Here is a 25,869-nt window from a genome sequence, read left to right as displayed (position 1 = left end):
GCCCGGCTAGTTTTTTTTTTGTATTTTTTAGTAGAGACGGGGTTTCACCATGTTAGCCAGTATGGTCTCGATCTCCTGACCTCGTGATCCGCCCGTCTCGGCCTCCCAAAGTGCTGGGATTACAGGCTTGAGCCACCACGCCCGGCCAACCCGCAAGATTATATTAAAACCACTCTTAAGAGAAGAAGCCTCCAGTTGGAGGTGTTGTGTTAGCCAACAAATGTAGATTAATTGTGCTCCCCTGAGTCAGGCATTGTTTAATATGCTGCACAGATTAATACCTTAAGGAATTCTGCACTTTGTACAGTGCAATACAAATATACTAATAAAATAACAGCAGACATTTGTTAAGCTTACCACGTACCCACAGACCCTGTGCTGCATACGTTGAATCTACTCTCTCATTTCATCCTCAGAATGATTCTACGGGGTAAATTCTATTACTGTCCGCATTTTCCAGATGAGGAATTGTGACCCAGGGAGATGGATGTAGCCTGTCGGTTCGGACTCTGTGCTGGTTAGACAAAACATGTCCTGGCCCCATAAAGCCAGTGTTTTCCTCCCGCGATGATGCCTCCAGTTTACATCCGACTGTCACAGGAAGAAAGCTTTCCTGCAGTCCAGGGCCCCACGGTCACAGCAGACTTGGAAAGGCTTTGTCCTCCACACACCACTTAAAAGCACCAACCCAGCAGCCCGAGGGTCCTCTAGCAGCCCACTGTAAGCCGACACACTGCCCAGAAAGTAGCCTCCGGGGCAGTTTTGCATCTAATGCTTGTGTCTACTGCTTGAGAGATGGTTGCATTTGAGAAAAGGAGGTCTCGGTGAGCTGTTGCCTCCACCATCCCCAAATGCCTGGTCAGCCCTAACCCGAGGAGAGCCTGTCCAGCCAGGCAGCCCCCAGCTTCCTCAGCAGCAAGGAGCTTGTGGTTTGCCCACCATTACCTTTTTGTTGGTTTGTTTGTTGTGAGATAGAGCCTTACTCTGTTGCCCAGGCTGGAGTACAGTGGTGGGATCTTGGCTCACTGCAACCTCTGCCTACTGGGTTCAAGTGATTCTCCTGCCTCAGCCTCCCAAGTAGCTGGGATTATAGGCATACACCACCATGCCTGGCTAATTTTTGTATTTTTAGTAGAGATGGAGTTTCACCTTGTTGACCAGGCTGGTCTTGAACTCCTGACCTCAAGTAATCCACCCATCTCGGCCTCCCAAAGTGCTGGTACTACAGGCGTGAGCCACCGTGCCTGGTCTAGTACCTTTTTCTTAGATGGGGCTTTCTAGAAGAAGCAGAATGAAAAAGGACAATATTTAGTTTCTGAATTAAAAGGGGCTACTAGCAACCAGGTTTGGATGGCGTCAGAAGGAATGCCTGAAGAAGTGATATGCCATGTTGCTGCCCAGTTTCACACTGGAAGAGATGCTGTGCAAAGATCCAGTGGCCTGCTTTGGGTTCCAGTTAAAACAAAAGTACATACTGGCACTCTACGGATTACAGACTTACTGACAACTTTATGGATTCATAGATCAAGTTTTGTTACATTGATCCAAGGTGAAGACATGCCACAGCGCATTACTTGTGGCCTTGTTACTGTCTAACTCCCTGAGTTATAGGTGAAAGTTCAGCTAAAGATGAAAAGGACTCCAGGCGGGGCAGGAAAGGTAGCGTCGTGAGGCCAGCATCTCACCTATGCCATTTTGACTTAAAAGAGCTGTATCGACAGAGGTAAAGTGACCCATACATTTATCTTGGGGTTAGACGGCTTCTAGTTCCTCAAAATATCTGGAATCATGTCTTGTTTCTGAAGGTGCAACGTGCAATGAGGAACCTGCCCTGGCAGAGGAACTCGTGTTCATCCTCTGAAGCCCCTTCCTTTCCCACTCGGCCATGTGTTTAGCAGCGGGAGGTTTCGTGCTCATTTTTCTGGAGAATGTTATTGTTTGAAAAGCAGTCTCCACAAAGCATGTGATTACATCCTTTTGTTACTGGGGTGAGAACCTAGGGCAGCTACAGAGCTCCTGCCTTGCCTTGACAGCTGATATCCATGACCGTCTATTGTGGTCCTGTTCCCAAAGATGAACACACAGTAGAGTTTCCGTGCAGTGAAGCCTATGTCAGACCTAAGGGAGGCAAGGGCTACTGAGGAGCTTGAAGTGACCCTCAAAAGGTATCAAGGAGAACAGTTGTTTTCATATTCTCTTCTGTCTATCTGTCCATCTGTCCATTCATCCATCCTGCATTCAGAGCAGGTCTCCCATATTTTAATGAAGGGAACCTAATTTTTATTTCCCCAAGATCTAGAGATTAGGAAGAGTGCAGACAGTGCCGACCGGCTGAAAAGAAAGGACTCACAGCGAGGGTCTCCTTCCTTCCTTATGGGAAACCAGCAAATCACAGCCCGATGGGCTGGGCTGTCTACAGAGGAGGACTTCACGTGTGGCAGGCTGGGGACTCCCTGCCTCCCAGTCCAGCTTAGTGCAGATTAGGGGATGCAATTTAGCCTATACGTGACCTTCTGTGACCTCTCAGCATCCTTGGCAATTGGTTCTTTCCTGTTTCCTGAAAACAAAGGCCTTGAATGTCCCTGCAAACCCTGTTCCTTGTGTAGGCAACTGGGATCCTATCTTTGGGGTAGGTGCAACTCATCCTTCTTTTCTGAATAGTGTTAAAGTTGAATTTAGAATGTTCTGGTTGTAATAGCATTACTAATTTTCCAAGGCCCTTGGAAAGGTCCCAACAATATGTCTTCCTTTCAAGTTGATTCTCTTGGTATCCCATTCCCACCCGCAATGTGGTGGCTGAGTTGGAAGAGGCTCAGCATCTTCCAAGGACAGCTCCCTGCCCCACAGTTCCTCCCCCAAGGCTGCGGAGGTTCTGAGCTGTCAGTCCCCAAGTATTGAAAGTCAAAAAATTCAGCGACATGGTAACGCATTCTGCCCCAATATTGTCCTTGTAATGTCTACTTATCATTGTAGACAAAGTGGCCTGAACTTAGGCTTTCATCCTAGAACCTTTAACACTTTTACTGTTTCTATACTTTTGTAGCTAATAAGTCAAATATAGAACAAAGAGAAGGCTGCATTTATTCAGGAAACTGTAAACCTGTCCCATTTTATCACAGTCCTATTGAAAGGAAGAAGCCTTACGAGGACAGTGTGTTTGCCACAACGCTGAGCCGTGACAGCTGCAGCAGCGGCTCCTGGAGCACAGGGCTGCTGGCGTGGGCTCACCACCCTCACAGCCATTTGTCTGGCGGCTTGTGTGTAGATGGATTTGTTCAGTAATCCAAAAATGGAAGGGTGATTTGGAACGCGGAGCAGCAGGCTGAGGGCGGCTGTGCATTCTGCTTTGCACTTGCCCACTACATCGACAGCCCAAGAAACTCACCTGGCCCAGCCCAGTGCATTCTGGACATTTATTTTTATCATCTTACCGACCTTCTCTCTTCAAATCAACTTCATTAAAATGGATTTTTCTAGAGTAACCACCAAAGCACCTCCCCAACTCTCAGTCCATTTTCTGGCCAAACCATTTGTTACTTGATTCAATTCCAAATACAATGTGTGTCTGCTACTGTTAAGTCATTGCCTTACAGTCAACCTCAGGGGTAGTCATAAACTCCAAGACTTTCATGTTTCTATCTATATTCTTAGAAGGCTGATGGGTTACATTTTCTCCTCCATAGTGCTCATGGGGAAAATGTGGCAATTTTTCACTTCAGATGTTTGTGAAATGTTGGGGAGAGTGAGGGGTTTGTTCTTAAATGGTGTGCCATTGACCCAAAGCGTTTTTTCTTCCTTTTCTTAGGCTGCATTTGATGCCAGAAGGCAAACACAACCTGCATTTGCGTTTTGCAAATGAATTCAACAAGTTAGCCGAAGACTTCCTACAATGAGAATGCACACTTAAGTCTTGGTGGTTCCTTCGTGTGGGGCTTGATCGTGTTGCTGCCTGTTACCATGATGCCTTTGAAACTCTCCGCCTTTGAGACTTTCTACCCCTCCCTTCAATCTTATCCTAACCAAATGAGAATAATGACATACTGAAAACAGCCTCTAGCTTCAGGCTGGGCACGGTGGCTCACCGCTATAATCTCAGCACTTTGGGAGGCTGAGGTGGGAGAATTGCCTGAACCCAGGAGTTCAAGACCAGCTTGTGCAATATAGGGAGACTCTGGTTCTACAAAAAAAAAGTTTTTTAAAATTAGCCAGGCGAAGTGGCACACACCTGTGGTCCCAGCTGCTCGGGAAGCTGAGGTGGAGGATCACTTGAGCCAATTCAAAGCTGCAATGAGCTGTGATTACATCACTGCGCTCCAACCTGGGCAACAGAGTAAGACCTTGTCTTTAAAAAAGGAATAAAGCCTCTAACTTCAATAACTATGAAAATTAAATCTGGTTTTCTAATATGAAGTTGTGATAGGTTATACCATTGTCTTAACAGGTGAATTCCTGCCATAATTTACTTTCAAATAAATTTTACCTGGAGAATGTGTAGTGTTAATGTTGGAGATTTTAAGACGTCTTGAATTTATACTGTACCTTTTATCTGAGAGGTTCAAGCTTCACTTGTGTTTTTATTTGTGTTTATCATATTCAAAGAGAAGTAGGGAGAGTCCGTGCCTAAGGTCCTCAATTCTAAGATCATAGGATGTCCTGAACAGCAGCAGATAGGAGCAGGTTGGCTTTACCCCATGTCCCTCTTTACTCCTGGTTCACTTTTGAGAGATGAATACTTTGGGCCAGTAAAGGTGAACAAAATACGTGTTTTCGTTGCTCTGTACTAAAAGGGCAAGAATGCTATTAATTAAAATACTAAAGCAGAAATCCTACATTGCTGTTAAACTTTGATTACCACAATAAAAACAGTACCAAGTTAAACTTTGAAACTTTATACTCAAGCATTTAGAGAAAGAATAAAAATTATTTGAAGTGAGAACAGAGACCACAGGGTTTTCTACACATGCTTTTTTATTAGTATAGATACCTTCACAGACAATACTGTAATTTTTAGAGGAGTTCCACATCATTACATCAACAGTGTGAATTTTTCTAACAGAGGCAAAACTGAGCACCATAGTTTACAAGTAGAAAGACCATGCTTGAGGACAATAGAAGTTCACTAAGGATGCACGATTGATTTCAGAAGTTCTTAAGCCTCATCCTCACCCTCCTCCTCCTCGAACTCCCCCTGTTCGTCGGCCGTGGCGTCCTGGTACTGCTGGTACTCAGACACCAGGTCGTTCATGTTGCTCTCGGCCTCGGTGAACTCCATCTCGTCCATGCCCTCGCCCGTGTACCAGTGCAGGAAGGCCTTGCGCCGGAACATGGCCGTGAACTGCTCCGAGATGCGCTTGAACAGCTCCTGGATGGCCGTGCTGTTGCCGATGAAGGTGGCCGACATCTTCAGGCCGCGGGGCGGGATGTCGCACACGGCCGTCTTCACGTTGTTGGGGATCCACTCCACGAAGTAGCTGCTGTTCTTGTTCTGCACGTTGAGCATCTGCTCGTCCACCTCCTTCATGGACATGCGGCCCCGGAAGATGGCAGCCACCGTCAGGTAGCGGCCGTGGCGCGGGTCGCAGGCAGCCATCATGTTCTTGGAGTCGAACATCTGCTGGGTGAGCTCGGGCACCGTGAGCGCCCGGTACTGCTGGCTGCCCCGGCTGGTGAGGGGCGCGAAGCCGGGCATGAAGAAGTGCAGGCGCGGGAAGGGCACCATGTTCACCGCCAGCTTGCGCAGGTCTGCGTTCAGCTGGCCCGGGAAGCGCAGGCAGGTGGTGACCCCGCTCATGGTGGCCGACACCAGGTGGTTGAGGTCCCCGTAGGTGGGGGTGGTCAGCTTCAGGGTGCGGAAGCAGATGTCGTACAGGGCCTCGTTATCAATGGAGTAGGTTTCATCTGTGTTTTCCACCAGCTGGTGGACAGAGAGGGTGGCGTTGTAGGGCTCCACCACGGTGTCTGACACCTTGGGTGAGGGCATGACGCTGAAGGTGTTCATGATGCGGTCTGGGTACTCTTCCCGGATCTTGCTGATGAGCAGGGTGCCCATCCCGGACCCGGTGCCGCCCCCCAGAGAGTGGGTCAGCTGGAAGCCCTGGAGACAGTCACAGCTCTCTGACTCCTTCCTCACCACGTCCAGGACCGAGTCAACCAGCTCGGCTCCCTCTGTGTAGTGGCCCTTGGCCCAGTTATTCCCAGCTCCGCTCTGGCCTGCCAGAGGGAAAGTGAACATTAGACACTAAAACATAAGGAATTTCAAAATCTGTCATTTTGACTATGGAGGAGAAGGTAGGACTGGTCTTAGACTGGCAGATTCTTCTCTTTTGAATACTCTTCCTTTACCTGAAGAAATATTTTTCTGTGTCAGTGACCTCAAAGACACTGGGATCATAATAAAGTTAAGAAGTAAGTTTAGCTCATCGGAGGCTATTTACTGAGGAAGAGGATAGGGTTAGAAAACTTAATTGGTTCTGAAATACTTACATTTTTAACAGGCATTCTCTTTATACTCAAGTACAATTAAACAGGCAAGGCGAAGGCAGTGTGACCAGGAGAGAAGGTGGCCTCAGCATCTGTCTAGCTCTGGTCATAACCTGTGCTTTTGGCCCGACTCTTTGAGGTCCTTTGAAGTTGCCTATAGCCTATGAAGCCTGGCTTGAAGCTTTTCCTTGCTTTCTTCCTTCCAGTCTGAGGCTGCTCTGCAACGGAAGGGCTGCGGTAGCCCTCTGCAGGCTGGCGTTGATCTGTGAGCCATGACCGCCCATGGACTGCATGGAGCTAGGCCAGGACTCAGGGCTGCCGTGGACACAGTGTCACCTCGGCACTGAACACTAAGAACTGTGCTTTGCAGGGCTGTTAGGAAGAAGGTGTCACTTGGCCAGTTCCCAGTGATCATGACTACATACCAAACACGAAGTTGTCTGGCCTGAAGATCTGGCCGAAGGGTCCAGACCTGACGGAGTCCATGGTGCCAGGCTCCAGATCCACCAGGATGGCCCGAGGTACATATTTATTACCTGCAGGAAACGAGAACTGACTCAGACCTGTGCTTAGGGATGGACTCACAGCAGCATTCCATTCCAGCATCTGAGACAAAAGGAGAACAGGAGATTTTCTGCTTTTAAGAAAAAGGAGGTCCTGAGTGTGCTTAACTGTGGCAAACAGGCAGGACTCTTAGGAAACCATAAAGCGTGTTTCTCCAGCAGTTGGCATTTGAAATGAATATGCAACAAGCATGCCTTTGTCACGTGCATGTTCCTAGGACATTTCATCTCCCACATCATGGAAAGCAAGGATTCCTGGGCACACACATCCCGCTACTCACCAGCAGCCTCATTGTAGTACACGTTGATTCTCTCCAGCTGCAAGTCACTGTCTCCATGGTAACTGCCTGTGGGGTCGATCCCATGCTCATCACTGATGACCTCCCAAAACTGAAATGAAACAAGAACCACACCATGGCTCTGCATCCTGAATGTCACTAAGGATGGCCTTGTCCTCCTCCCATGTCCTTGGAACAGGGGCTTTTGTGGTCAGACAGTAAGTGCTAGACAGAGAGCAAAGAGCTGCACCCCCTATTTCCTGCAGCAACCGCTGCTGAGGGGCTTGAAAATCTGCAGAGCATCGGCCATATTATGGGGAGAGACTGAAAGGCTGGGAGGGGCCCTGGAGGAGGAGGGGGCACAGCAGATGCCCTTCTAGGGAGAGGGTGGGGAGGGTAGAGAAATCTAGAAGGGATACAGGGAAGCTCTGTCACCCAAGGCAGGGCTGAAAGCCACTGCATCCGGGATGATTGATGGGTCGTGGCAGGACCAAGGACAGGGGGACCCACCCTGTGTCTGCCTCCAGGGATCAAGCTCTCTTGGCACAGATCCCAGGCACCCCCGCAACAGTGCAGGTTTAATGCCGCACCGACCACCGGAGGGACTGGGCGAAGGGCAGCAGGAGCCTGGGAGAGCACCTGGGCGGCAGTGGAAGGAGCTGGCCATGGTGAGGGCGCTGGCTCCATTGTGAATTTGCGGCAGGGAGGGGGCGGGGAGGCTGGGTGGGCAACATGGCGGTTCTCAAAGAGACCACGTCCTTGTACTGGCTCCCGCCCCCACCTATGCAGCAGGCCCTCTGCTGCCTCCCACACAGCGGTCAGTAATTGCAGCCCCCACCCAGCGCAGTCACCTGCCGCCTCGGGGACTGGCAGCAAAACTATCGCGTTGTATGTGATCATGTCAAGACAGTGCCCGAGCAAGGAAATGTATCTAACACCCTCGCCTGTACGACCCGAAGGGAAGCCTCTGTTACATCTGTCAGTCCAGTGACACTGCATGTTTTCATTCAAACCGTAGAGATAAATACACAAATGAAATTCACATGAAGCTAGCGCAATAAACATGACCATAGCCCCGACCCAAGTTTCTGAGACACATACACCCAGCGGAATGCCAACCGCGTCCCGCAGAAGGGCTGTGTCCCAGGGAAATCGAAAGGGCCCAGATTAAACGCACACACAGCTGCGGCGCTGCGGGCATCCTGGCAGGTCATGCAGCCTCCCGGGCCCCGCCCGGCGGCCTCGCCGCGGAATGTGCCACCCAGCCAGCCCGGGGCCGCCGCGGCCTCCCGCCCCGGCCCCAGCCCCCGCCCCCGCCCCCGCCCCGGCCCCAGCCCCAGCCCCAGCCCCAGCCCCAGCCCCAGCCAGCACCCTCGGTTCCCACCCCAGGTCCCTCCGCCGCAGCGCACCCACCTTGGCGCCGATCTGGTTGCCGCACTGGCCCGCCTGGATGTGCACGATCTCGCGCATGGTGCCGGCTGCTGAGCGGGTGGCGCTGGCCCTCGGAGCGGTGCGCGGCGTGGACCGGCGGGCTTAGCTGCGCAGAGACCTGCCGCCGCCCCCCAGCTCAGTCTTTTATACCCGGGGACCCGCCCTGCCCGGTGACGTCATGACGGGCGGGGCTGCGGCCGCGGGGGTGGTGCGGCTGGGACTGCGGCACCGCGAGGGGGAGCCGGGGCGCGGTGCGAGGTGCGGGGGCGCTCGGCCCGTTGCGGCTGCCGCTGGGTCTGGGGTGGGCCGCCGGCCCCGCTGTCCCGCGGTCGCGCGGTGCCCGGACCTCGGACCCCGCCGCAGCCCCCTGCCGGATCCACGGGCGCGGGCGACCCCTGGGGCTGGGTTCTTCGCTGACGCCGCAGTCCCCACCCCGCCCCGCCCACTCTGGACCCTCAAGGAGGGCTGGAGACCGGGGCCCCGGAACCGGGGGAGAGGCTGCCTTGGAACGGGGTCCTCGCCTCCTAGGGCCGGGGAGAGGTGTCGAGTACCCTTTGGAGTGGGGAACTGGAGATTGAAGACCCATTTGCAGTGGGCTCTCCAGCTGGTAGCGAAGGTTTCCCGCATCCTGGGCAGGGACCAGGACGCCGTTGAGGGGCGGTGGGCAGCGTGGAGAGGAGTGTGGAGCCCCGGGGAGCCGACGGGGACCTGCCTAAAAGGAATGCCAGGACGGCGGGGTGGGCGCCCTTTCGCCCCTACAGGGAAGGAAGATGGCTTGGTCTGGGGTGGGAGTTGGGGGTCTAGAAAAAGGCTGGATTTGTCACATGTCTGCTTTGGGCTCCTGCGTCCTTGTAAAGGCCTTTTAAATGTGGAAAATTCTGCGGGTGTGTGTGTGTGTGTGTGTGTGTGTGTGTCAGAGAGGAAAGACAGGAGGAATATATCTGCCACGTTGATGTGTCAGCTGATGGCCCTGCCCCTTACACCCCTTAGGTCACCTGATCCTCACAGCAGCTTTCGGAGCCAGGCTGTCCAGTTCGGTAGACCCTAGGCATGGTGGCTGCCGAACATTGAAACGTGGGTAGTCTGAACTGAGATGTGCTGTTAAGTGTGAAGTATACACTGGATTTTATGGGCTCAGTAAGTTAAAATAATGTGAAATATTTCATTATTGATTCTTAAATATTGATGGTCTATCAAAATAATAGTGTTTTGGATACATTGTGATAAGTGACTTGTTTTGAGATTAGAAAATGTTAAATTACATACTTGGTTTCCATTTGCTGCTCACTTATGCATATTTTTGTTGACTGCCACTGGCTTGGGGTAAGCATTATTACTACCCCAATTTCATAGCTCAGAAAGCGAGGCTGAAAGACCTGACCAGTCACAAAGCTAGTAAAGGAAGGAATCTAAAGTCTTTGTATAAAGAGAAAGCCCAGGTGAGTTTTAAAGGCTTGGGTGGGCTGTGGTAAGGACCAGCTTTAATTATTCACAAAGATGGCCCTGCACCGTGGACTGGGTAACAGGGGCCTCGGGACTGCCTTTGGTTCCCAGCACATTCCGACTATATAATGATGATAATTACAGATGCCCCGGAGCTGGCTTTGTGGTAGGAAACGAGAAGCCATATATGAAAGCACACTGAGTTTATGGGGCAAAAATGCCTTGGTAAAACCCAAGGTGATGCCGTCCTTCTTAATGTGCACTCTACTTGCCACCTCAATAGTTGGTCTGTATCGGAGGTGGAAAATAAAGCCAGATGTCTGAGTAGCCTCTTAGGCCAAGTCAGGTCTTAATCACCCCAGCTTTAGGAAGTGCCCAGCATCCTCCCAGCATGTAGGTAGGCAGGTGCCTAGTGCCTCTTCACAGGGTGGAGACAGATTTCCTAGAATTTCTCCTCCTGTCTCCCCTCTCCCTGCTGCTGGGCCCCCAGTGGACAGCCTGTCCCTGGGATGCCACTCCCAGGTACCCAGGGCTTGGCCTCCACCTTCTCCCCACCTCCACCCCACCTCCCACATCTTGGCTCTTCACCACCAGCCAGAGCCTTCCAGAACCTCTCCAGAGAATGGCTTTTCTTGGGGTACCTTCACTCATTACACAGTTCTGAAAAGATTTTTCCGGAGATAATTGCTTCTTGGCCTTTGTGTTTTAATTCAACGTGAAATCTGAGGCCAAATAGGAGCAGAGGATGAGACCTGAAAGGGACAGCACTGGGGACACGGGAACCCCTAGCAGCTGGGCGTTTCCCAGCCTGTGGAGCATGTGACCACTCTGCTGTTCCTAGCTCAGTCCTCCAGCAAGTCACTGCACCTCTCTGAGCTTCTCTCACCATATCTGAAGAATGGAAATGGGTTTTTCTTACATTGGGAAGCTGAGAGGCACTGTCTGTGAACTGGACATCAGAGAGCGCACAGAAAATAAATCCATGGCAGGGCTCAAGGGCGCAGGCCAGGCACCTGTCTGCCTGCTCTGGATGGCTGGCAGTGAATGTTCTGCCCAAGTCAGCCTTCTCCTGCCTGGCAGCTCACGCCCAGCCTACTTCTCTCTGGCGCCCTCCTTCCTCGGCGCCGCCGGTGATGTGTTAGTATATAATCAGAGAAACTCACGTGCGGAGTTTTAAATAATGCCTGCCCTGCCTAAGGTGACTCATCTGAGGCTGTGAGTTCCTGTTCTCCCCTCCCTCGCCGCAAGTGTAGATACCCCCAACCCCACCTTGCTGTCACTAAGCAACTCGACCTTGTACAGCACCGATGCAGATAACAGGACGAAATGGAGCCTGCTAATTCTCCCCTTCCCTAGAATAGGCTTTTGAGGAGCAATCTCTCCCCTTTCATCCCTTTTTCGGTGTCTAAAGAGGAGCAGCTCCACTGGCTGTTGGGTGGGCCAGGGATGGGGAAGGGGAAGCAGACCAACCTCCTCCAGCTTCAAGTCACTTCCTGCTTTAGACAGGATGCCACTCGCAGTGTCTGAGCCACCCCTACCCTAAAAGCATCATTGGCGCGGGGCGGAGGTGGGGGGTGAGGGGAAGGGAAGGGTAGGTGTAATGACAAAATTCAGACTAGAGAATGTGTTCCTGGTAGGAGGCTGAGCCACATCTGTCTTTTACAGAAGGACGTAATCTCTTACCCTTCTGCCTGCCCTTCCTGCCTCCTGCTTCAGAGGGCCCAACAAGGGTCCTGGCAAGAATGTTCTAGTGAAAAGTACCCTGTGAATATGTGGTATTGTGATGATATCATTACTGCTCATTGATGCCATCTCTAAGGGTGACAGTTATGATCTAGTTGAAACAGATTTAGTTGGTCCAAGTAAGAGAGTCCTGGAATTTCGAAAACACCAGTTTCCTCTGCAGAATGCTGAAAACCCAAGGAGCATCCCAGCAACACAATTGTCTCAATTCGTATGGAACAGTCTTGCATCCTGTTTGTGCCCTCAGAGCAGGCCCAGGGAACTAGCTGCACTCTCCGCTCCAACTTCTTCCCCATGAAACTCATCCAGTGTAGCCCCTGTCTGCTATTTTTTAAATAAAAGCATCTCTTTATGAAGATGGAAGAATTTTGTTCAAAGCATGTAAGGGGATGTAACCTTTTCAAAAGGTTACCTAAAATAAAACAGTCTGAACTCCAATTAAATTTAATGTTAAAATATCAACCCCACTAAAGTTTACAATTTTTTTTTTTCAGATGACTATAATAATACAGAGTAAATATACAGAAGTTTTTTTAGCCACTTTCTGGGATGGGCCATGTCCCAGAATGTGACATTCATATTACAAGTGTCAATCTGGGGCCTTTCAAAAACTGAAGATGTCTTTTTTTTTTTTCTTTTGAAATGGAGTCTCTGTCACCCAGGCTGGAGTGCAGTGGCATGATCTCGGCTCATTGCAACCTCTGCCCCCCAGGCTCAAGCGATCCTCCGGAGTATGGGATTACAGACGTGCACGACCATGCCCAGTTAATTTTTGTATTTTCAGTAGAGACAGGGTTTCGTCATGTTGGCCAGGCTGGTCTCAAAGATGTCATTCTTGATGTCAAATTCTCATTAAGCTATATCCCAAAAATTTTTTTAAAAAAAATACATACAATGTACACAGCAATTATATATACATATATCTTATATACATATTGTCTGATTATAAAATTAGAAACACTTAGAAAGTACTAGAGTACAAGTGTATCTTTCCACTGTTCTCGAGATTTTTTTAAATGCTTGATGTATTATATTCCTTTTTGTTTTTCCTATTCATGGGCTGTTTAGATGTTTTTGTTCCTTTATAACTTTTTTTTTTTTGCCTTCAACATTAAGAATGAAGAAATACTATATCTTCTTATGCTATGACTTAGACATAATCTCACAAATTCTCAAAAATATGTAACCTACTCCCAACTATCATCGTCCCCATCATCTGAGGTGTCCAGACCATACTGAATTATCTGAGCAAACTCATCTCTGCTTCCTGTGACTAAGGCCGTTTAGAGGACTGGAATAAATGTCCCCTACTTCAGTGCCCTCCTGCCGTGTTCCCTGACTGTTGAGGAGCACAGGGCCTAGAGTCGATGGACTGGGTGCGAATCCTCACTCTGTCACTTCTTAGCTGTGTGACCTCAGCAAGTTACTTAACCTCGCTCTGCCTTAGTTGCCTCATCTGTAAAGTGATAGTAGTAATAGTACCCGCTTCCTGGGGTTGTGATAAAGCCTGAATGAATATGTGAAAGCACTTACAATACCACCTGCCCCAGCGTTATATAAATATTAGCTATTATAACTGGTTAATCCCGTCCTCTTCCCCTTTCTTCCCTCCCTTTTTTTCTCCCTCCTTCCCCTCCATCCCTGGAGCTCTTCTTCATGAATCAAGACTCAATTCCAGAGCCACTTACGAGGCTCCCTTGCGGCGAGACTGCGGTCTCCTCCGGCCGCACGCTCTTCTGTATGCAGCTCCGCACCACACTCCTCGCCCCTAATCCCGAGGCTGGCGCTGCAGAGTGAGCGAGCGGAGGATCTCTAAGCGCGAGCCGAGGCGCCATCGGAACGCTCTTGCCCCCACCCAGACCCCGAGAGTCTGCAGGTCCAGGGTCCCTCTGCCCCCTCTCTGCACCTTCCAGGGCAGAGGGCGCTGGGCGGCGCCGGGAGGCGCGAGGCACCCGGGAGAGCCGGCTCCGTGGCTTCCTACTTACTGCCTGACTCCCTGACCACCTAGTTCTGGACCCAGGTTTCTTCACCCTTCGCCGGGTCTGGACTGCCAGGGACTCGGGGTGGGGCCACCACGCTGCCTTCTTCCTTCAGGAGCGCCGGGGCGCGCGACCCGCTCCATTTCACGCTCTAGGCAAACGGCGGTTCGGGAAAGGCTGAGCTTCGCCCCCTCCCCGCAGTGAGAGCGCGGCACGGCGGGGCGGGGCGGGGCGGGGCGGGGCGGGGCCTCCTGCGGGCCGGAGAGGCACTGGGGTGCGGGGCTTGCGGCGCAGAGGGAGGGCGGGGCTGCGCCCCCTGGAGGCCCTGCCCGCCCCGCCCCGTCGCGCTCTAAGACCGGGTTCCGCCCGGAGGCCGCCAGCGCCCCTCCCTACCCGTCGCCGGGGCGGCCTGAGCCTCTGTGTCAAGATCGGACAGCCTTTGCAGCGGGAGCAACAACCATTCCCACAAATTCATGAAATACCAGGCGGGAAATGCGCTCAAAATAGGACGTGCCTTTTTTTTTTTTTTTTTTGTAGCTATAAGAGAATATCGAAGTACTTTTTTTTTTTTTGAGAGGTGTAATCTTGGTCTGTCACCCAGGCTGGAGTGCAGTGGTGCGATTTGGGCTCACTGCAACCTCCGCCTTCGCCTAACAGCCCTGTAGTACAAAAATAACAATAGGGAACATTTTAATGGGGGGCTGGGCTAATTTTGTTAAATTTACTTTTTGATGCCACCACATTTTGTTGCTAGTGTTAATGAAATGCCACCGATGGCTGGCTGCCAATGTATATATTCTGTGTCTCTTCTTAATTAGGAAGAACATTTGTTCCTTCCATTACCTCAAGTTTGCCCGGCATGGTCAGTTTTACCATTAGTCACCACAAGCACAGTGCTAATTAGTTTTCCAGACCTAAGAAAACGTTTGAGATCAGAATTGGGGTGTGGGGGGTATAAGGGGACTGATGACTCCAAAATAAGAAAGGAAAATCGCAATAGTAAAATGAATGTTTATTTAAGTATCTACAGAATATATCATGCCAACTAGTCAAACTCAACTTTTATATTGTAATGTGTCGATTATAATTAATGTAAAAAGCTAAAATAGAAAATGAAACATGTTTAATATGCTATGAGACCGTTCCTCCAAAAGAGTGCCAGTGACCTCCAGAGCTCAGAGCTGGCTCCATTCATCACCCACTTTTAGTATCATTTTCTGGTTATGAAGAAATGAGTAGAATTACTTTTTTGAGACCGAGTCTTGCTGTGACCCCCGGGCTGGAGTACAATAGCTCCATCTCAGCTCATTGCAACCTCCGCCTCCCCGGTTCAAGCGATTCTCCTGCCCCAGCCTCCCAAATAGCTGGGCCTATAGGCGGGTGCCACCATGCCTGGCTAACTTTTGTATTTTTAGTAGAGACAGGGTTTTACCATGTTGGCCAGGCTAATCTCAAACTCCTGACCTCAAGTGATCCTCCCGCCTCGGCCTCCCAAAGTGCTGGACTTACAGGTGTGAGCCACTGCGCCCGCCCAGAATTTCTTTTTTTTTTTTTTTTTGAGACGGAGTCTCGCTCTGTCGCCCAGGCTGGAGTGCAGTGGCCGGATCTCAGCTCACTGCAAGCTCTGCCTCCTGGGTTTACGCCATTCTCCTGCCTCAGCCTCCGGAGTACCTGAGACTACAGGCGCCGCCACCTCGCCCGGATAGTTTTTTTTTTTTTTTTTTTTTTGTAGAAACGGGGTTTCCCCGTGTTAGCCAGGATGGTTTCGATCTCCTGACCTCGTGATCCGGCCATCTTGGCCTCCCAAAGTGCTGGGATTACAGGCTTGAGCCACCGCGCCCGGCCCAAAATTTTTTTAATAACTGAAAGAAAGAAGGAGATTAAGGAAGATGCAGACAAATATGCAGGAGAAACACCCTCTGAGGGCAATTTAACAGAGCAGCGAATGTGGAAAGGGGAAGGGGAGGTGCTCCTTCTATGCCCAGTTTCCTTGGGAGGAAATCGGGTAGGTGGTCAGGGGTTGTGGGCAGTCATGCCCCTTACTGACCCTCAGGGGCCTCACAGGCCAAGAGCAACTTGGCTGCTGTACATGGGTTAGCGGAAGAGGGGAGAGTTAGGCTGCATGGTGGGACCGAGAGCAGTGTACAACTGGATATTTCTATGTACTCGGCCTTTCAAAATTCAGAATTTGCTAACTCATGAATACTTGCATACTGACATAATTTACAGATGCCGCTTAAGGTTGGATAGTTTTGTAATTAATGAGGCATTGTGGATCTCATTGAGAGGCCAATACTGACTCTCTGAGTGAAAAACCACCAATTGTTTTTTCTCTGTTCTCACGGCACAACACCCAACCCAGAAGATTTCTGTGACCCAATGTGTAGGGGTATTTCCCAGTACACCAAGCAGGAAATCGATTCTGCTGCAGACACCAGCTGGGTGGCCTCGACTTCCGTTCCATTCTGACACCGTCTACCTGCAGATAGTGTCAAATCCCACAGGGTGAGGGCTCAGTCCCCCAGGCTCTCCCCACCACCTTCAGATGCCAACTGCAAGTGCCAGGCTGTGCCTCTGACCAACTGGCTATAAATCCGGGATTCCAGGGTCTCCTCCTTGGGTTCAATTAATTTGCCAGAGCAGCTCACAGAACTCAGGGAAATACTTACCTACATTTCTTGGTTTATTATAAAGGATTACAAAAGTGACAGATGAAGTGGTGCCTAGAGTGAGGTATGGGCAACGGGTCCATGCCCTCCCAGGACATGCCCCACCCCCAGTAGCCTCTATATGTTCAGTTACCTAAAGGTCTCCAAACCCAGTCCTTTTGGGTTAGTTTTTTATGGAGGCTTCATTATGTAGACCTGATTGATTAAATCATTAGCCACTGGTGATCAACTTAACCTCCAGGCCCTCTCCTCTCCAGGGAAGGTGGGGGATAGGGCTCAAAGTCCCAACCCTCTGATCATGCCTTGGTCTTTCCAGTGACCAGCCCCATCCTGAAGCTACCTAGGGACTGCCGGCCACCAGCTGACTCATTAGCATAAAAAGACATCACTTTGGAGACTTTAAGGATTTTAGGAGTTGTATGCCAAAAAACGAGTTTGAACATATACTTCACAATATCACACTGGCCTTGGAGAAATGAAGCTGAAAACAGCATAGGCTGAGGCCATCCATGGTGGGGAACGCCCAAGCTGAGGATGAGACGAGGGAGTGAGGACAGAGGCTGAGCGGCTCCGAAGCTGAGTCAACAAACGAGCTGCTAAAAATGACCAGAGATTAATGCAAGAATCAGAATCTGTGACACAATCTCAGATCTGGCTGAAAGGCCTTGAAGGGGAAGCAGGACGAAGAGACTAGGATGTCTGTGTCAGAGGTGGGTTACAAGGAGACCTCTGCCCTGCAGGGCTGACTCAGAGAAACCTAGGTTGCTGGTACTCTGAGCCCAGCCTGAGACAGAAATTTCCATTGTAGCTACCTGCAGTTGTAAATTTAGCTTACTGATCCAGACTAGTCCTCAGTGACGTTGTAAGTAAGGGTGGTTACATCTCCTTTTTGTTCTGTGAAAGGAAAATAAAAATCTCAGGGCCCCAAACTCATTAAGTCAAAGGGAAAAGCTTGGGAACTGAGTCATGCAAAGACTGCCTTCCTTCTGTTCCTAAGTAGATAGCTACAAAGATAGAAGGCCACAAACCTCCCTAGAGGACCTTCCACTTGGAACAAGAAATTCCATGTAGGTCCCTAGATCTTTAGCCTAAAACAGTTCTGTTGAATTTCACCCTGACGATGTGAATTCACAGCTCATCTTCATAGGTAAAGGACAAAGACAGGACTAGATCCTCCCTTCACTCACTAGAGACAAATGCATGTTTGGCTGCTTCCTGTACCCTGTGATTACTTTATCTAATGTAAAACTGCAGATTCACTGAGACAAATGCATAATTGACTGGTCTTCTACCTCCTCCTTTCAGATGTAAAATGTGCATTCAGTGAAAGCTGATCAAAGTCTCAAAAGAATGCAACTGCTCTCCTTTTATGTACCCGCCCATTTTTTCTTTCCTCTTTCCCCCACCGCCACTCTTTCTCCTTTCAATATTGAAGTCTCCAGACCCTTTTTGGAAAAAGCGCAGGTCACAGAGGTTCCCATGGTTTTGTGTTCTTTATCCCCCCGCGTGTGTCTTCAGCCTTGGCAAAATGAACCTCTACAATGATTGAGACTCACCTTGGTCATTTTCTTTGATTTAGGGTTCTTTTGTACCTCTCACTTTCCTCCCACCATATTGGGCAAACAGGCTCCACCCCCTTACATTCTGTACTCTAAGGACACACTTTTTTTTTTTTTTTTTTTTTTTTTGAGACGGAGTCTCGCTCTGTCGCCCAGGCTGGAGTGCAGTGGCCGGATCTCAGCTCACTGCAAGCTCCGCCTCCTGGGTTTACGCCATTCTCCTGCCTCAGCCTCCCGAGTAGCTGGGACTACAGGCACCAGCCACCTCGCCCGGCTAGCTTTTTGTATTTTTTAGTAGAGATGGGGTTTCACCGTGTTAGCCAGGATGGTCTCGATCTCCTGACCTCGTGATCTGCCCATCTCGGCCTCCCAAAGTGCTGGGATTACAGGCTTGAGCCACCGCGCCCGGCCTTTTTTTTTTTTTTAAGACGGAGTTTCACTCTTGTTGCCCAGGCTGGAGTGCAGTGGCTCGATCTCGACTCACTGCAACCTCCACCTCCTGGGTTCAAACGATTCTCCTGCCTCAGCCTCCCTAGTAGCTGGGATTACAGGCATGCGCCACCATACCCGGCTAATTTTGTATTTTTAGTAGAGACAGGGTTTCACCGTATTGGCCAGGCTGGTCTTGAACTCCTGACCTCAGATGATCCGCCCACCTTGGCCTCCCAAAGTGCCGGGATTACAGGCGTGAGCCACTGCGCCCGGCATATAATCTTCTTTTTTTTTTTTTTTTTTGAGACAGAATCTCGCTCGTCCCCCCAGGCTGGAGTGCAGTGGCGCAATCTTGGCTCACTGCAAGCTCTGCCTCCCGGGTTCACGCCATTCTCCTGCCTCAGCCTCCGGAGTAGCTGGGACTACAGGCGCCCGCCACCTTGCCCGGCTAGTTTTTTGTATTTTTTTAGTAGAGACGGGGTTTCACCGTGTTCACCAGGATGGTCTCGATCTCCTGACCTCGTGATGCGCCCGTCTCGGCCTCCCAAAGTGCTGGGATTACAGGCTTGAGCCACCGCGCCCGGCAAACTTTTTTTTTTTTTTAAGAGACAGTGCCCTACTCTGTTATCCAGGAAGGAGCGTGGTGGCATGATCATGGATTTCTACAAATTTGAACTCCTGGGCTCAAGTGATCCTTCTGCCTCAGCCTCCCAAGTACCTGGGATTATAGATGCAAACCACCACAACTGGCCAATACTTTCATTTTTAGTTTTTGTAGAGAGGAGGTCTCACTGAAAGGTTCTCCCCAAGGCCTGAAAACTTAAGGGAATGAATAACTCCTCCCTTCTCAGGCCCAGTCCCAAGGTGCAAGGCCCCCTGTGCCAGAGTGTGTGTCAGCAAGACAGCAGAAGCCGCAAGAGAGCTGGCTGGAAGACACGTATCCCCGGAAGACCGAGAGAGGCTGTCTGGGTACCACGTAGCAGTTACATCAGACTGACTCAATTCTTGTTTACAGGAGACTATAAAACCCCTGCCCTGTCCTCATTTGGTGCTGAAGACATTTTAGGCCTCAGCCTGCCTGCACCCAGGCACTCATTAAAACAGTGTGTGGCTCCAAACCGCCTCGTGTTGTCTCTTGGCGCACTCTTGGGGTTTGAACCAATACAAGAACATTTTACTCACTATGTTGCCAGGCCAGTCTCAAACTCCTGAGCTCAAGTAATCCTCCTGCCTCAGTCTCCCAAAGTGCTGGGATTACAGGTGTGAGCCACTGCACCTGGCCCCAAGGAAATACTTTAATACCAATCAATGAAGCCCTTTTTCTGATGAAAAGCTCTTTCAAGAATGTTTACATGGAGCCACAGACTTTTCCTGGTTGTAAAGAACCTAAAGATTGTAGATTTAAAAATTAAAAGATATTCCGGCCGGGTGCGGTGACTCACACCTGTAATTCCAGCACTTTGGAAGGCCGAGGCGGGTGGATCATGACGTCAGGAGATCGAGACCATCCTGGCTAACACATTGAAACGCTGTCTCCACTAAAAATACAAAAAATTAGCCTAGCATGGTGGCGGGTGCCTGTAGTCCCAGCTACTCGGGAGGTTGAGTCAGGAGAATGGCATGAACCTGGAAGGCGGAGCTTGCAGTGAGCTGAGTTCACGCCACTTCTCTCCAGCCTGACAGAGTGAGACTCGGTCTCGAAAAAAAAAAAAAAAATTAAAAGACATTCCTGTTTGGGTGAGGGAGAAGGGACAAAATGGAGGAAGGTGAACTAGATGGCACAGTCCCGACCGCTTCCGTGTTCTTCATCACCAACTTTTCCGCGCCCTGGAAAGTGCAGGACAACCGAGCATGCGCCAGGTGATGTCAATCCGAAGAGATGGAAACTTACCCGGCCACACCTACAGAGACGCCCCTATCACGCCCTTGTCCCGCCCACTGCCCGCCCCCTTCCAGTACCAATGCATAAAAGTCCACCTCCGGCAGAGGCCGGTGCGACTTCCCTGGCCCCATTCCTGAGGACCGGAGAACCTCGCCGGAGAGTGTGTGCATATTTGCAATAAAAGGCTGCTGCTTTATGTACTTTGGCCTCATGTTTAATTATTTAGCTCTCCTAAATTAAATTCAATTAAATTAAGACAGTTCCAAAATTATCATGGTTTATCTTTGCAGAATCCCTGACAGGAAGTTATATAGCTATCCTTGAACACCTCCCTTGACAAGGTGCTCCTACAGAGCTAGTTATTGCACACACGTGTGACAAGTAATTTACATGTGCATTTCATTAAATCCTCATAATACCCTTCTGAAGTGGCGACCATGATCACCGTTTTTTGGACAAAGAAGTTATGGCTCAGAGAGATTAAAATCCTTGCCCAAGGCCATAAAACAAGGAAGTAAAAAACATAACTTACTTTAGGAACACAGGTTCATCTTGTTCCAGAGGCTGTGCTGTTTCCACTCTGGGGTAGGCAGGACTCTACGGTGGCCCAAGATTCACCTGGCTCATGGTATATACTGTTGGTAAAACGAGTCAAACTGTAAAATATTCGAAGAGGTTTATTCTGAGCCAAATATGAGTGACTAATGGCCCATGATACCGTCCTCAGGAGGTCTTGAGAACATGTACCCAAGGTGGTCAGGGTCCAGTTTGCTTTTATACATTTTAGGGACACACAAGGCATCAATCAATACATATAACATATACATTAGTTTGGTCTGGAAGGGCAGGACAACTGGAGGGAAGGGGGCTTCCAAGTCATAGATAGATTCAACGGTTTTCTGACAATTGGTTGAAAGAGTTATCAATAGAAAGGAATGCCTGGGTTATGATAAGGGGTTGTGGAGACCAAGGTTTTATCATGCAGATGAAGCCTTCAGGTAGCTGGCTTCAGAGAGAATAGATTGTAAATATTTCTCATCAGACTTAAGAGTCTGTTCTATCAGCAATTCCAAAAGGGAGGAGGGAATGTAGAGACATGTCCAGCTCCCACTTCCCATCATTGCCTGAATTAGTTTTTCAGGTTAACTTTGAATGACCTTGGCTGAGAGGAGGGTTCCATTCAGGTGGCTGGGGGGCCTTAGAATTTTATTTTTGTTTTACAACACTCACCTTTTTCCGGTTGTTCAATCAAGCATAAATCTAGGTACTGCTGTGACAGGATTTTCCAGATGCAGTTAAGTTTCCAAGACCTTAAGATAGAGAGATGATCTCATTGGCCTCCCCTAATTACATGAGCCCTTTTAAAGAAGAGGATTTCTTTTCTTTTTTTTTTTTTTTTTTTTTTTTGAGACGGAGTCTCGCTCAGTCGCCCAGGCTGGAGTGCAGTGGCACGATCTCTGCTCACTGCAAGCTCCGCCTCCCGGGTTCACACCATTCTCCTGCCTCAGCCTCCCAAGTAGCTGGGACTACAAGCGCTCGCCGCCACGCCTGGCTAATTTTTTTTTGCATTTTTAGTAGAGACGGGGTTTCACCGTGTTAGCCAGGATGGTCTCGATCTCCTGACCTCGTGATCTGCCCGTCTTGGCCTCCCAAAGTGCTGGGATTACAGGCTTGAGCCACCGCGCCCCGACAAAGAAGAGGATTTCTCCACACTTTGACAGAAAGGATATTTGAGTTTGGAAGCAGTAGAGACCCTTTCCTGATGACCTTGACGGATCAGCTAGCCCGCTATGGAGAGGGCCATGTGGCAGGGAACGGAAGGCAGCCCTTAGGAGCAGGAAGCAGCCTCTGGTCAAAGGCCAGCAAGAAAACAGGAACCTCGGCCTATGACCCTGACGACCTGGACCCTGCTGAGCATGTGAACAAGCATGGGAGAGGCCCCTGAGCTCCCGATGAGTGCAGCCCTCCCAGCCCTGCTGGACTCCCAACCAGACCAACGGAAACTGTGAGGTGGTGTGTTAAGCTGCTGACCTTGTGGTAACCTGTTACAATAGCAAACTAGTACAAGATTTCTTCTTTGATGAGTGATGTAGGTCAGGTGCCCCAAAGCACACCCTGAGGCTAGGATCTGAGTGGAAGTTGATGAGGGCAGTGTCTGTCCTGGGAAGCGCTGGAAGTGCTGTAGGGAACAGAGCCAGGAAAGAGAAGGAAGCCAAGGGGCTGCCTCAGAACAGGTTACTGCTGCAGGTGGCAAGGGTTCAACCCAGGGGCATCTGTCAGAGAAGACGCAGAACTGCACTCTGCGTTGCCCCACCTGAGGGGAGGGGAACTCGCTGTTTAGCCTCCAGTCTGTCAGTAAATGGGGCCTCCTTCCAAGGGGGTTTACCTTGCTGCACAAATGAGCCCTGGGGCAGGTCACAGTTTTTTTCAGTAAGAAGCCATCGGCAGGTCTGAGAAAAACCATGGCCAAAGGCACAGAGTGGGTCCAACAGTGTCTGCTACAAAGGAGTTTGATGGGAAAGTCCTTGTATCTACTGACAGTGGCCTTCAGCCATTGGTCCTGCTGTGTCCCCTTAGCTGACACGTCTGTCTTCTGCAGCTGCCATTCAGATTCCTGTCATTTTCATGCTGCAGCAGTGCTCTCCTCACTAGCTAAGCATTTCCAATCCCTCTCTGGACCCACCATGAAGCAGGATTTTAAGTACTTTGTAATCTAGAGAGGCACTGGATTCAGAACTGAATGCAAAGGCCAAAGATGCTCTCACTCATCTAGTTGTTCTTGTTTGAAGGCTGGGAAGATGCAGGTCTGATTATGTCACCAATGGAGAGCCTCATCACACTGGTGACTCACAGGAAGCTGTCCTGGTTCTTTGTGCAGCTGCTGCAAAACATTTCACTTTCCCCGCCCCTCTCCTCTTAGTGTATGGATGCTAGGCAAGGGCATGTCATCTGCTGGGTGAGCTCGGGCACCGTGAGCGTGTGGTACTGCTGGCTGCTCCGCCTGGTAAGGGGCGCGAAGCCGGGCATGAAGAAGTGCAGGCGCGGGAAGGGCACCATGTTCACCTCCAGTTTACGCAGGTCTGCGTTCAGCTGGCCCGGGAAGCGCAGGCAGGTGGTGACCCCGCTCATGGTGGCCGACACCAGGTGGTTGAGGTCCCCGTAGGTGGGGGTGGTCAGCTTCAGGGTGCGGAAGCAGATGTCGTACAGGGCCTCATTATCAATGGAGTAGGTTCATCTGTGTTTTCCACCAGCTGGTGGACAGAGAGGGTGGTGTTGTAGGGCTCCACCACCGTGTCTGACACCTTGGGTGAGGGCATGACGCTGAAGGTGTTCATGATGCGGTCTGGGTACTCTTTCCGGATCTTGCTGATGAGCAGGGTGCCCATCCCGGACCCGGTGCCGCCCCCCAGAGAGTGGGTCAGCTGGAAGCCCTGGAGACAGTCACAGCTCTCTGACTCCTTCCTCACCACGTCCAGGACCGAGTCGACCAGCTCGGCTCCCTCTGGCCCAGTTATTCCCAGCTCTGCTCTGGCCTGCCTAAAACATGTCATTTTGACTATGGAGGAAAAGGTAGGACTGGTCTTAGATTGGCAGATTCTTCCCTTTTGAATACTCTTCTTTTACCTAAAGAAATATTTTTATTTTTCTTTTTTGTTTCTTTTTGAGACGGAGTTGTGCTCTGTCCGCCAGGCTGGAGTGCAGCATTGCAATCTTGGCTCACTGCAACCTCTGCCTCCCAGGTTCAAGCAATTCTCCTTCCTCATCCTCCCTAGTAGCTGGGATTACAGGCACCTGCGACCATGCCCAGCTGATTTTTATATTGTTAGTAGAGACAGGGTTTCACCATGTTGGCCAGGCTGGTCCCAAACTCCTGACCTCAGGTGATTTACCCACCTTGGCCTCCCAAAGTGCTGGGATTACAGGCATGAGCCACCTCACCTGGCCGGAAATATTTTTATATGTCAGTGACTCTCAAAAACACTCGGGATCATAATAAAGTTAGAAGTTTAGCAAATCTGAGGCCATTGATTGAGGAAGAGGATAGGGTTAGAAAACTTAATTGGTTCTGAAATACTTACATTTTTAACAGGCATTCTCTTTATACTCAAGTACAATTAAACAGGCAAGGTGAAGGCAGTGTGACCAGGAGAGAAGGTGGCCTCAGCATCTGTCTAGCTCTGGTCATAACCTGTGCTTTTGGCCCCTGACTCTTTGAGGTCCTTTGAAGTTGCCTATAGCCTATGAAGCCTGGCTTGAAGCTTTTCCTTGCTTTCTTCCTTCCAGTCTGAGGCTGCTCTGCAACGGAAGGGCTGCGGTAGCCCTCTGCAGGCTGGCGTTGATCTGTGAGCCATGACCGCCCATGGACTGCATGGAGCTAGGCCAGGACTCAGGGCTGCCGTGGACACAGTGTCACCTCGGCACTGAACACTAAGAACTGTGCTTTGCAGGGCTGTTAGGAAGAAGGTGTCATTTGGCCAGTTCCCAGTGATCATGACTACATACCAAACACGAAGTTGTCTGGCCTGAAGATCTGGCCGAAGGGTCCAGACCTGACGGAGTCCATGGTGCCAGGCTCCAGATCCACCAGGATGGCCCGAGGTACATATTTATTACCTGCAGGAAACGAGAACTGACTCAGACCTGTGCTTAGGGATGGACTCACAGCAGCATTCCATTCCAGCATCTGAGACAAAAGGAGAACAGGAGATTTTCTGCTTTTAAGAAAAAGGAGGTCCTGAGTGTGCTTAACTGTGGCAAACAGGCAGGACTCTTAGGAAACCATAAAGCGTGTTTTTCCAGCAGTTGGCATTTGAAATGAATATGCAACAAGCATACCTTTGTCACGTGCATGTTCCTAGAACATTTCATCTCCCACATCATGGAAAACAAGGATTCCTGGGCACACACATCCCGCTACTCACCAGCAGCCTCATTGTAGTACACGTTGATTCTCTCCAGCTGCAAGTCACTGTCTCCATGGTAACTGCCTGTGGGGTCGATCCCATGCTCATCACTGATGACCTCCCAAAACTGAAATGAAACAAGAACCACACCATGGCTCTGCATCCTGAATGTCACTAAGGATGGCCTTGTCCTCCTCCCATGTCCTTGGAACAGGGGCTTTTGTGGTCAGACAGTAAGTACTAGACAGAGAGCAAAGAGCTGCACCCCCTATTTCCTGCAGCAACCGCTGCCGAGGGGCTTGAAAATCTGCAGAGCATCGGCCATATTATGGCGATTAGACTGAAAGGCTGGGAGGGGCCCTGGAGGAGGAGGGGGCACAGCAGATGCCCTTCTAGGGAGAGGGTGGGGAGGTGGGGCAGGGGTACAGGGAGGCACTGTCACCCCAGGCAGGGCTGAATGCCACTGCATCCGGGATGATTGATGGGTCGTGGCAGGACTAAGGAGA

The 25,869-nt window shown here is 50.3% G+C and overlaps 2 protein-coding genes, 1 long non-coding RNA gene and 1 pseudogene across 4 annotated transcripts in view; 1 reads left to right on the top strand and 3 right to left on the bottom strand.

Moving 5' to 3' along the window:
* BPHL (biphenyl hydrolase like) overlaps positions 1-4,886 on the top strand; it is a 32,599-nt gene extending 27,713 nt beyond the window's left edge. For both annotated transcript variants that reach the window (XM_030929311.1, XM_030929312.1), the window contains exon 7: positions 3,806-4,886. In XM_030929311.1, the coding sequence (XP_030785171.1) occupies positions 3,806-3,893 (88 nt within the window). In that variant the 3' untranslated portion in view covers positions 3,894-4,886. The remainder of the gene's footprint in view (positions 1-3,805) is intronic.
* Positions 4,887-4,950: 64 nt separating this feature from the next.
* On the bottom strand, positions 4,951-8,900 carry TUBB2A (tubulin beta 2A class IIa). Its single transcript, XM_030929310.1, has 4 exons — positions 8,735-8,900; positions 7,325-7,433; positions 6,906-7,016; positions 4,951-6,210 (listed from the first exon to the last, which is right to left on the bottom strand). The coding sequence occupies exons 1-4, from the start codon at positions 8,789-8,791 to the stop codon at positions 5,150-5,152; spliced, it is 1,338 nt and encodes a 445-aa protein (XP_030785170.1). The 5' UTR covers positions 8,792-8,900; the 3' UTR covers positions 4,951-5,149.
* Positions 8,901-12,376: 3,476 nt separating this feature from the next.
* LOC115896816 lies at positions 12,377-14,126 on the bottom strand. Its single transcript, XR_004056699.1, has 3 exons — positions 13,924-14,126; positions 13,627-13,724; positions 12,377-12,795 (listed from the first exon to the last, which is right to left on the bottom strand). It is a non-coding gene; the product is annotated as an uncharacterized LOC115896816 (long non-coding RNA).
* Positions 14,127-23,375: 9,249 nt separating this feature from the next.
* Positions 23,376-25,583, bottom strand: LOC104661243 (annotated as a pseudogene).
* Between the last annotated feature and the right edge of the window lie 286 nt (positions 25,584-25,869).

Source organism: Rhinopithecus roxellana, chromosome 4 (genome assembly GCF_007565055.1).
Source record: "Rhinopithecus roxellana isolate Shanxi Qingling chromosome 4, ASM756505v1, whole genome shotgun sequence".
Classification (NCBI taxonomy): Eukaryota; Metazoa; Chordata; class Mammalia; order Primates; family Cercopithecidae; genus Rhinopithecus; species Rhinopithecus roxellana.
The sequence above is the reverse complement of the archived record's forward strand: the minus strand, read 5'-3'. Positions and strand labels throughout refer to the sequence as shown.

Excerpts from the sequence above, each read along its gene's own strand:
- TUBB2A (XM_030929310.1), bottom strand. The coding sequence starts at position 8,791 with ATGCGCGAGATCGTGCACATCCAGGCGGGCCAGTGCGGCAACCAGATC. Across the intron at positions 7,017-7,324 it reads GTACTACAATGAGGCTGCTG|GTAATAAATATGTACCTCGG; the intron begins GTGAGTAGCGGG and ends CGTTTCCTGCAG. Across the intron at positions 6,211-6,905 it reads GCCAGACAACTTCGTGTTTG|GCCAGAGCGGAGCTGGGAAT; the intron begins GTATGTAGTCAT and ends TCCCTCTGGCAG.